Source organism: Notothenia coriiceps, unplaced genomic scaffold, assembly GCF_000735185.1.
Source record: "Notothenia coriiceps isolate Sejong01 unplaced genomic scaffold, NC01 NC01_scaffold00036874, whole genome shotgun sequence".
Classification (NCBI taxonomy): domain Eukaryota; kingdom Metazoa; phylum Chordata; class Actinopteri; order Perciformes; family Nototheniidae; genus Notothenia; species Notothenia coriiceps.
Window position 1 is genome coordinate 31,772 of NW_011369575.1, and position 11,428 is coordinate 43,199.

Here is an 11,428-nt window from a genome sequence, read left to right on the forward strand (position 1 = left end):
TGAGCCCTTGCAGAGACAAGTCAGGCAACTGCTGTAATGCATTATTAAATTAGCCCTAAACACTACACAAGCCATTAAGAAGCATGTCAAAACCTAAGGGAAAAGAAATAACACAAAATGCAACCAATAACAGAATAAAGTATTTGCAACAACTGTTATTAGCCTGCACTTCATCTTTGCCAGTTTGACCAGTGGGGAATCATGTGCACACTAAATAAACATGTTTAGATACGCTACAACTAAGAAGCACTGGCACTGTCAAATAAATGCAGCTCAGCTTCAGCAAACAGAGGGTTAAACCTTAGCTGCAGAAATGCACTGCAGTCCAAAAGCATTTGTCTGATAGCTACTGAACAGCACATTCTATCTGTGCCATTACGCTGCTATCCTTGGACAAATGTTTCTATCTATCTAGATTTTTCTTGTGTGTCTTTTTAGTTTCCTAAGTCTGGAAATACCATTTTATTGCATATAATATTTGGCACAGTAAAACTGGAGCTTATATTTGGGGCTGTATTTAAAAACTGGTGCCTTTATGAAGAGTTTTTCTTCTGCAGTCTAAATATGGTCAAAAAACAAACAAAATGCCTCTTTTCCTAGAGTACCATCCTCTATTATCAATCACAAAAGAAATTAAGTATCTTTGTCTTTTAAATAGAATTCACCAGTTATTAGAAAATAGTTTCAAATGACTTTCTTTTCTAATATAATGTCTTACCACTGCCTGACGGTAGTTCATTTATATATATTTGTATTTTTTTCATATTTATATACTTATGTATAGGCATGTACAAGAAACCAAAAACTGTCTCTGTTTTGCACTTCTGTACAAAAGAAAGTTACCGTTTTGTTCTTTGTGCATTCTATTGCATGGACTGATGAGCAGACAGGTGGCGAGGAGAGGTTGGGGCAGAGTCAGAGATAAATCCAGAGGGAGCATTACTCAGATTTGGGTCTCCTGAACCTTCTCCTTGCCGTGAGTAGTCTTAATGACGTAGGGATCAGCAATGGTGCTGATGTGGCTGTGATGCTGTCTGACTGAGCGATGAAGAGAGTTGTTCTGGGTCCAGTGGGCTCCGTAGCCCCCTTGGCGGGCTGATGAGGAGGAGGACACATACCCAGGCTTAAAGGTGTTGCTGTTGTGTTCCACTAACGTAGGCAGTACCAACACTGTGTCATCAGAGCCACTAGATCCGGATGTGGGGGGCGGAACAGGAGGAACTTCCTCCTCCATCTGTATGATTTCTATGGTCCTTGCTGCTGCCACCGTGCTCCTCTGTTGATGCCGCTTACGCAACTTATAGAATGCTATCAACATGGCGGCTGCCAGTAAGGTAACAGCAACAAAGCAGCCAATGATGATTTTTGTGGTTTTCATCACCTCATCCAAGCTGGCGGCTGGCCTACTAGGGACTCTGGGAGTTACGATTGACACCTGCCTTGGAGTTGGAGTGTTTTGGAACAGCACAGTAGGTGTAGAGATGAAGACAGGCTGAAAGCCAGAGGGCGAGGCAGGGATAGTAGGTTTAGGTTTTGGGGTCTCCTCCACTGTGGGCTCCAAAACTTCCACCGTCACGGTGGTAAAATACGACAGATTAGATGTGTTGAGTTCAGCATTGCTGACGTTTAGGTATGCTGAGGCATTGGAGTTTCCTGCCATGTTGCTCACCATGCAGGTGTACACGCCTGTGTCTGAAGGGAGAACGTTGGAGAAGTTCAGTGTTCCGTCGTTAAGGACAGATATCCGTGGGTGAGCTGAGCCATGGCTCAATACAGTCCCATTTGGCAGAAGCCATCGGACTGAGCTCATGGAAGCTGTGCGACACTTCAGTTCGGCCACCCTCGCTGCCGAGATGTTCAGGTCTCTAGGAGCATCAAGTATGAATGGTGCTGAACACTGAAAGGTGGTCTGATCAACTTCCACCAGGTATCGTCCCCTCATGTGGACCGGGGTGTGGCAACGTCCACAACAGGTGGAGTTTGTGGGAATGTATTCTCTGAGCCACCAGGAGAGCCACACTACATCACAGTCACATCGCCATGGGTTGTGGTGCAGGTGGAGCTCCACCAGGTACTGTAAAGGTGTGAAGAGGTTATGGGGGAGGGACGAAAGGTTATTATGGGCTAAATTCAGCTCAACCAAGTCTGTAATGTCATCAAATGCATTTCTCTCAATAGTAGTGATGGCAGAGTTCATAATCCACAATTTACGTAGATGTTTAAGCCCAAGGAAGGCCCCGGGCTTCAGTTCAGGGAAAAAATTCTCTGATATTTCCAGCTCCTCCAACCCCAACAGTGGTAAAAGATTAGGAAACTCCCTCAGGTTGCACATCCCCAAGTTGAGATACTTGAGGTTCTGAAGGCCCTCAAATGCTCCATCAGAGATGTACTCCAACTTTCTCAGTTCTCCCAAGTCCAGTCTCATGAGGGAGGGTACACGGTTGAAGGCATAAGAGGGGATGCTCTCAATGGGATTGTTTCTAAGCCACAGCTCTCTCAACTTTGACAGGTACTCAAAAGCTCCGCTGGGTATGACTGTCAGTCTGTTGTCGAACAGCTCCAGGGTATTGAGGCTGGTCAATCCACTGAAGGCCCCAACTTCAATCCGTCTGATAGCATTTCTGCCCAACTGCAGCACCTCCAGGTGATGCAGGTGCCTGAAGGTGTCTGCCTGTATGGTCTCGATGCTGTTTTCCATCAGGTTAAGGTACCTGGTGTTGGGTGGGATGTTCGGAGGAACCCTAACCAGGCCTCGGCGGGTGCACACCACCTTGCTGAGCTGATTAGTGCAGGAGCACACACCTGGACAGTTCTGTGGGTTAGCCGAGCCCAACGCAGGGCCTGTGGACTGGCACATACTGAGAGCAGGAAGCAGAGAGAGCACGGCGAGCAGGGCTGCTTTCCAGGTAGGCTGCACTCTAACCTGGCCCAAAGGACTCATGGTGTGGAGGGCTCATTATTCTGCATGGTGGGGGGAGACGGCACAAACCAGAGGACAGACCACCCTAGCCTGGCTGGAGCAACTCAAGGCTCCCAAGTTCCATCGACAGTGCAGGGAGACGCTACATCAAAATTGATGTGTGTGAGAGAGAGAAGGGGAAAAAGAGGGGCAGAGCGGGAGACAGAGTGAGAGAGATTAATACAAGAGAAGCAGCAGAGGAAAAGCAGTGCAGCAATGTAAGAAAAAGGTTGGATAACAGTGACAGTGACGTACCTCATTAGTTTGGAAGTGGTCCTTTTTGCCTTTTTCCAAATGTTAAAAGCAATAGTCATGCAACATGTTCATTTATAATTTCCTTCGATGGAATGACACCAGATTCATGGTTTCTTCTTTTCCTTCTCTGAAAAAGTGATGTGGCCCTCTATTAGCCACGGGTACAAAATGGCTCCTGGTATTAAAGACTGAAAGCAGCATGAAAAGCACTCACAGGCAGAGGTAAGGCCATGAAGGCTTGGCAGGTGCCTGAATCCCTTCTGCCCCTACTAACTGCCCCCCTGCCAGGCTGCAGACTCCAACATGCAGCTCTGCTGTGGAAAAATCACAATGATCCATATCGCAGAGAAACACGACAGAGGAGGAGAGAAGAAGTGACCAACTGAAAAAAAGAGTCCCCAGTTCTGTCGGCTCCTGATACATGTGTTGGCTCGTCGGCTGGTCGCCTGTTTGGTGGAGAGACCTCCCTCACTGTGACTTTGCCAAGGGCTAGTCGGTCGCTGATTAGTCCTGTTGTGACAGAGACTGAGAGACAGAAAAAGGCTAAAGAACTCCCGGCACAGTCATCCCCCTCTTCTCTCCTCCTCCGTTCCTTTTGCTTCCTCCCAACGTCGGGCTGGCCCTGGTCAGAGCAGCTGCAGGCTGCCGTGTGCACAGTTAGCAGTAATCCGTCTATTCCTCCTGGGGGGNGGTTGGGGGTGGTGGGAGAGATGGTGGCGCTGGGTGGGGGGCGGAGAAGGGGATGCGCTGCACTGTTGGAGCTTCGCAAAAGCGTGTCGGAAGAGAGAGAGAGAGAGAGAGAGAGAGAGCACTCTTGTCCTCTTCTGCAATGAGGGAAAAAGAGAGGATGACGCTGGGAGGATGTGTGTGGAAGTGGGCTCCGTATCTGTATCCAAAAACAAGAAAGGTATTGAGGATTCTTCTCTCCACTTGCTGTTTGTCGCCCGGGCTGTCTCCTGCAGTGTTCCTCAGCTTCCTTATTTGTTAGTTTTTTCTCCGGGGCTGAGGTAGTAAGTTGTGGCAGTTAGCCATGTGTGTGGCTGTCAGACTTGCGGCATGGCTGGTGGACTACTGCAGTAGCCAGAGTAAAACAGAGAAAGAGAGAGAGGTAAAGAGAGAGAGAGAAAGCGAGAGATTGAGAGAGAGAACCATTGACAGATCAAGAGCAAAAGAATGATAGAGTGTGCGAAGGAGAGAGTGTGTGAGAGAGAGATGGAGAGGAGGAGGAGGAGGCACGCGAGGCACTCAAACAGGCAGCCCAGCGTCACAGAAGCAGCGGGAGCAGCATTCTAATCCACATCTCCACTTCTTGTTTATTCTCCAATCTCTCTCTTTTCTCTATTCCCCCCCTCCGTGTCGGTGTTGCAGGCAGCTAAGATGCTCGCTCTGCCCCCTCCCTTTGTCCTTCAGTGGGAACGTGAATGTACTGCTGACGCACTCCTCTCAGCTGCTCAGCCAGCCTCAGAGCAGTGCATTGGTTTGATGCAGTGTTCCTGTGTATTAACACATTCAACCTCCCCTCCTCCTGTATGCCTTCTTCTCCCTCCCGTCACTGTAACTGTCTTCTCCCCTCTTACTCTCTCTGTCTGTTTCTCACATGTTCGGTCCCTCGCCGTCTCTCTTTGCTCTCCCTCTCTAGATCACTTCACCTGTGCCCATCCTCCCCTCTCTCTTGCTGTCGGTCTCCCCCAACCTATCGTTCAAATGAAAAGCCTCCCATTCCAAGAGGTCAGACTTTTTACTCCAACTCCAGAGTTGCCCTGTGTTCCGTCTCCCTGTCTCGTGAGCGCAGCAGTGCGCCAGTGTTTTCAAGTGGAGATGCAGCTTACCCTTGTATGGCACCGTGTGGTGAGTGTTTCCCTTGTGAGGGAGGGAAGGAACAAACAGACAGAATAGTTTGTTGTATCTGCTTTTCTAATTATGTCAGAGTATTTATTATGAGTATGTGAGTGTTTTTGAGGTGATGGGGAGGGGGTCTGTGACATCACAGAGGACTGAAATGCTGACTCTGCTTCTCTGTGTCTGCTGGGCAGTCTTCTCTTCAGGGAGGAGAAAGATGAAAGGGCTTGCACACAGTTATCTCTTAGAAAGATGAGAGGGAAAGACGGAGAGATAGAGGAAAAGAGACTTTCCGAGAGAGTGGGGGAGAGAGATGGGGCCGGGTAGCAGGAGATATATCCACGTCCTTGGTGAAATAGGGAAAAGGAGCCTATAGAAGGATGAGAGGAATGAGATAAATAGGGAAAGAGAAGAAGGATGAGAGAGACAGATGAGGGAAAACACTGCATAGTAGCCTCTTCAGTGAAATGGCTCAGAAAGGAAAAAGAAAGAAAGAGATGAGAAGTAGGGGTGAGGAGAAGGAGGGAGGAGAGGAGTGTTGATAGTGTTGGATTAAATATCATTTGGATGCAGGAGAAGGAGTGTCCCTCACTGCCTTTGGTTAATGACCACATTCACTCCCTCTCCTGCGCCTCTATATTGTCCCAAATATGTTTGCTATTGGGGTTTTGATTTGAATTCCAGTGTATAAAATACATAAGTAGGACATGACTGGAATGTTGTATTCCACTAAAGATGAAATTCATGCTCCATGACCATAAAGCAGACGGAGTAATACTGACGCCAATTTAAATAAATGCAAGGGACGGTTACAGAAGTCGACGAGAGGACTAATGCACTTACTGCATGTGATCCCTTTTTAGTGTTAACATATATGAATATGAATTAAAGATTATATTACATAATTGATACTCCTTAGTATTATCTCCCGGATACTTAAAACGTAGAAAAAATGATGTTACCCAGTCTCTTTGCTTTATACTTGCAACATTCATTTACATCCAGCTGCATTAATGTTAACAGTCAACAAACTATCTCTCACTTGACAGAAAACTGAAGAAACATGGGCATAAGGTGCTTAGACATGCTTCGAGAGAAATAGGTCTTCTCTGATAACCTTCAGCATACCAAATTGATTGAGAGAATGCACTCTATCCATAAAATGTATATTTATTGTATTGTAGAAAGTTTCAGTAATGCATTTGGAATCATACATGAAATACATGTGTGTCTGCACAAATGTATTTCAGATTACTACAAAGGGGAAGCATCTTGTGTGTAATGCCAGCATGGCTTTGCAATAATTATGATTATTTTAAATTAATTATTTGCAATAGTGTTCATCAACACAAACCAATGAGGAGTGACTGGAATTGTCAGTATTGATGGTCAAAACCACCAGTGGGAATAAATGAAAACAACCTTTGCATTTAAGACACATGTGAGGGAATAAAGGGTTCTGCATTAGAATGAAAGAAGACCTCACTGCATGTAGACTGACTTGACACATTTTCCAATGGTATTTTGAAGGAACACCATTGTATGCACAGCAAAGGAAAATGAGTGGAAACGTTTACCATTTCTGTTTTGAAAGGTAGAATTCCAGATTAATGAGAAAAGCATTTAAAAAAAACGTTCAATTTACAGCTGATGTACCGATTCTATTCCAATTAGATATGGTGCTTTAGAGTGAAGAGTGGTGAAGAGGAAGAAAGAATGAGAGAGAAGGAGCATAGTGATAACTATTAGTGAAGGTGGTGCAGGCAGCGCTGGTTAGATAATTGATGGCCATGGTTGTAGCTGCTGTGTTAATGCTATTACAGGGGGCATGAGCATGGAAAGGTCAGTTAGCACACTGAATATATGACGTTTCCACCCGCTGTCTTTATGGCTGTCTCTTTTTTTCAGCTTCTTTGTTTCCTTCTCTAGCCTTTGGCTGCTTACATGAATCCATATTAAGGATTATCAGACAAAGTGTCTGTAGTCCAGTTCTCCCTTTAAATGTGTGGAATGAGAGGATCAGTCAGGATTTATTGCCATTGGAAAGTGTATATATAGTGTGATGTAAATCATAAGGAGTTTTATGGAATTACTCCGTAGTATGATTAAGCATCTTGTGTTTCAGTGTGTCAATTCCACAACATTAATAAATCTTTCAAATGTGTCTTCCGATGTCATATATTATGAGTGGGGCGGGTTAGCTGTTTAGCTAATTTCTATGTTTGGGTCTTTCAATTTAAATTATAGATGAAAACAGTTGCCACGCGAGGCATATCAGTGGTTAGAAACATGTTTTATCCATGTATCATGTAGTGCGCCATAAAACTAACTTGTACTCTTTCATGTAGAAAAGGAAAATATTACATTGCCATCATTCTCTTATTTGACATTGTCTATTGCTTGGGAAGCAAATTGAACAGTCATCTGCTTCCTTAATAAACTGTGTGTTTGCATGCTGTTTAATAACTTTTGCTCACATGAGTCAATTTTAGTAGCAAAAAAACGTATTATAACCTATTATTCTTAGTTTTGTCGTGTTGTACAAAATCTGCAGTTTTAGTGTATGAGCTTAGTTGTATTCATCTTCCGAATGTATACACATTGTGTGAGCAAAAATCTTAAATGTATTACATGTGAAATATGAAAATTCATGGGATCAATTTGATGTTTTCTAAGTCTTTATCAGAGATGTTTTGTTGGATGTATTGGATTGAAGAAAAGCTCTGTACTATACAATACTGATCTAATAAAGCTCTACTCTGATTGGTCCAACTTGAGAATAGATCACAATCACATAAATGATGAATGAGCTTGTGTTCATATAAGGTATATTGCCGTTCTGCTTTATGATGGTGATGTGATAGACAATGATTTTTTGATTCATAGTGTATTTTTAGACGATCAAATGCCCCCCCCCCAAAAAATGTACTCTGTAACTAAATGTCGACTCCCCAGGAGGAAGGATATCTCCTTCACACAATTATAGAAATAGCGCCCAAAAGAGACAAATATAACAAGAAATCCAGTTCCAAAAAGGCTCAGTACTGCTGAGGTGTTATGAGTGTGGTTACAATCTTTGGCGGTTGTGGGTCAATTCCAGGGGTGGTCTGGTGATAAACATCTGTGGGCCAAAGGCAGGCGTGGTATTGGAAAGAGTGAGACAACAGTGGGTCAGGTCAATACTGAGCGAGTGACATCCTGCCCTACAAAGCTGCGTCAGGGTTAGAGGGGAAATTTAATGTTGCAGGAAGTAGGATCTACATGCTTAGAAATATATATGTGTGTGTGTGCGTGCGTGTGTGTGTGCGTGTGCGTGTGTGTGTGTTGCATGCATGTAGCAGGTTCTGTGTGTAAACTGCCCCACCCCCTCGCACACCGACCGGTGTGTGTGTGTGTGTGTGTGTGTGTGTGTGTGTGTGTGTGTGTGTGTGTGTGTGTGTGTGTGACCTAATTAGCTATGGTCTACTGTAGTGTCTCCAGGGGTGCACCAAGGCAGGCCCCCAAAGAAGGTAGATTAAGAAGGTCCACAGCAACGACAACATGAAACACCCTTTACTTTACTGCAACGACATGTCAGGAAACCCCCTCAAGGGGTCCCCATGCATAGCGCACCGTCAAAAGCTGCTTCATAATTTCAGTTTTGCTGTCAGAGGTGACATGTCCCTTCTGCTTGGGGCCCCCAGAGTCGCTTGGGGCGCCACTGAGTGTCTCTCACTTTATACATTAGGTCCTTCACTTACAGTATGTGGCCTATAATATATAATGTACATTCTCATTTACCTTTTCTGACACTGCTTACACTAACTGCTGAGTTCTGAAAAAATGTGAGGACCGGTAACAGCTGTTCCGCCTGGAGTGAGTGAGGGTTATAGGCTGGAGACATGCGTTTCTATCTGACCCTGTGGTCACATTGAGCCAGGAGGGTCAGGAGTCACATAGCCAGAGACTAATAATACTACTGCCAGCTGCTGAAGCTAGCACTATACGCTCACATTAAAATCACCCACTCTAACAGCCCAACAGCATCTATTGCTTAGTTACTCTTAGTGACTGTTTCACCAATGCAGCTTTGCCTCGTTCTGTAGTTATAACTAACGGATCTAATTGGTGCTAGCATTAGCCATTACCTTGCCTTAGCTACTGCTTGATGTCTCCTGGCCCCTGTGGATCCCTCGTCCACTCAGCCTGTGCTTAGTGTGGCAGGTCAGCAAAGTGCTGGAGCAGCATTTGGCTTGAGAAAAGTGGATGGTGAGAGAGGAGACCGTTGCAGGCCGATCGATGTGGCCTGTATTCATTAACCCTCGCTCACGGCTCCCTTCCCTCCCCAATCACAACCCCGCCATTTTAGGACGGCAGGAGGTGATTTATTAGCTGTCCTGGCTCAGTCAGCACCATCGACCCACAGTCTGAGGAGAGTTGACTCACACCAGGATATACCGATTCCCTCACTGTGGGCTCAACTCACTGAGTGATCCGACACCATTCAAAGAGGAACCATGCTGGAGAAAGCAGGATAATCAACATATATGTATTACTTTATTCATGTTTGTAAACTTTGACATGAGGCTACTGGACAATCATACGTATGTAGATTTATTTAAACTGTGTCATCATAGGATGGGCTCATTCAAGTGCAGAGAAAGACATTTCTTCCTGAGGTGAGTGTAAAGGCTGTGGACAGGCGTGGCTAGATGACACTGTGGACATGGGCCATGTTATTAAACTGTGAGGGGCAAAACTCCTCTAGGCTTATATTGCTACTGCCAGCTGCTGAAGGCAGAACTACCACTGTAACATGATGATCAGCCATGCAGTTAGCACCAGTTTAACACAGGTCTGCAATTAGATGTGAAGTTATGGTAGAATTTAAATGATTAAACCTTCGATTCATTAGGTCTTCTGTAAGGTGAGGCTAAATGTAAAGATAAAACTAAATTACATTAATCATGTTTCTAAAGTACGTGATCGAATGTGAATAAAAGGTGGATCAAGTTGAAAGGAATGGAAAGAGTTAGGAAAGTACTAAAATGTACTCTTCTAATATCAGAGTAACACATGATAACAAAGTCCCTATGTAGCTGTGTACGTAAACCGGATGTATGATTACCTAGAAGAGCATCAGGACACACTGTTTTAGGCATATGATAGCTATGTGACAACGATTAACATGATGATTTAGCCTCTATGGAGATAGACATATGACTGTCATGTTTATTGCTTACGTGGGCCTTAGCTAATCTGAACTAAACATTAACAACTTCCATTCTTGGAAGGATAATAAATCATCGTATTCCTGTTTTGAAGATCAGGCCGGTGACGAGTGATTATTTTTCTAACAGAAGGAGAAAGGTTTATCCAGTTTTGAGCCGGAAAGAATGTCCCAAGTATATATGCCGTTAAATAATGAGAGTGGAATTTTAATTGTATTAAACGCGAATAAAATATAGATGAGGTTCCAACTGCCGTAACCTTGAAATTGTTAAACAAAAATTTATACAATTGTGAGGTTTCTCAACTTTATGTTTGCATTGATTTTATATGAAAAATCAAATTGTAAAGGGCAGCATTTGATGCATGTTATCCTTGATGACCCTCAACCACATTGGAGTGTTTTCCTCCTGGCCGATCTCTATCTGGGAAATATTAGAACTGTATTTCAGCACTGGGAGCTGTCCACAGTGCGACATGTTAAACATCCAGGGTGCCAGGATACGACCAAGTGGTGCACGCTTCTCTCTAATTTGATAGCCAAGTGATACACTTACACTCTCACATTAATGTGAACATCACATTCAGTTAAGCCTGTCTCACTGTTTCCCGAAATTGGACACCTCCATGGACACACATAGAAGCCAAATGTCAAATTCGGCTTGATCGTAGCAACATCGGGGCCATTTCGTGAGGGCATCTTAAGCCATAGTATGAGCCGCCGGGTGGAGTTTCCCAGGCTCCCGGCAGCAACTTCTGTGGAGGCAACTTCGTAAAGGGCACTTGTGAGGGGCATCGTCCAAATCGTGTCATCTTTCGGTGTATCATCGGTGCCATCGGGCATTCGCCTCACTCTGATCGGGGCGAATGCCCCGATGGCAGCGATGATAACAAGATGCTCTCACGATGGCCTTACGAAGGCAAAATTGACACACGAATACCACACAAAAATGAACCCTCGCAAGGTCCTTCGGCAATTTTTTTGGCATGCCAAAGATTTTGCACCGCTCGACGAAGTTGTTGCCGGAGCTGAGAGACTCCACCGGCAGTCATAAGATGGCTTAAGATGCCCCTCACGAATGGCCCGATGTTTGTTACGATCAGAGCCAAATTTGAACATTTCCTTTATCATGGTGTCCCATCGGGTTGTTGTTTATTGCACAACAA

At 44.7% G+C, this 11,428-nt stretch overlaps 1 protein-coding gene across 1 annotated transcript; it reads right to left on the minus strand.

Annotated features, from left to right (window-relative positions):
- Positions 1-416: 416 nt before the first annotated feature.
- Positions 417-3,864, minus strand: lrrc4.2 (leucine rich repeat containing 4.2). The gene is made up of 2 exons (XM_010792973.1): positions 3,215-3,864; positions 417-3,062 (listed from the first exon to the last, which is right to left on the minus strand). The coding sequence occupies exon 2, from the start codon at positions 2,939-2,941 to the stop codon at positions 944-946; it is 1,998 nt and encodes a 665-aa protein (XP_010791275.1). The 5' UTR covers positions 2,942-3,062; positions 3,215-3,864; the 3' UTR covers positions 417-943.
- Positions 3,865-11,428: the final 7,564 nt, after the last annotated feature.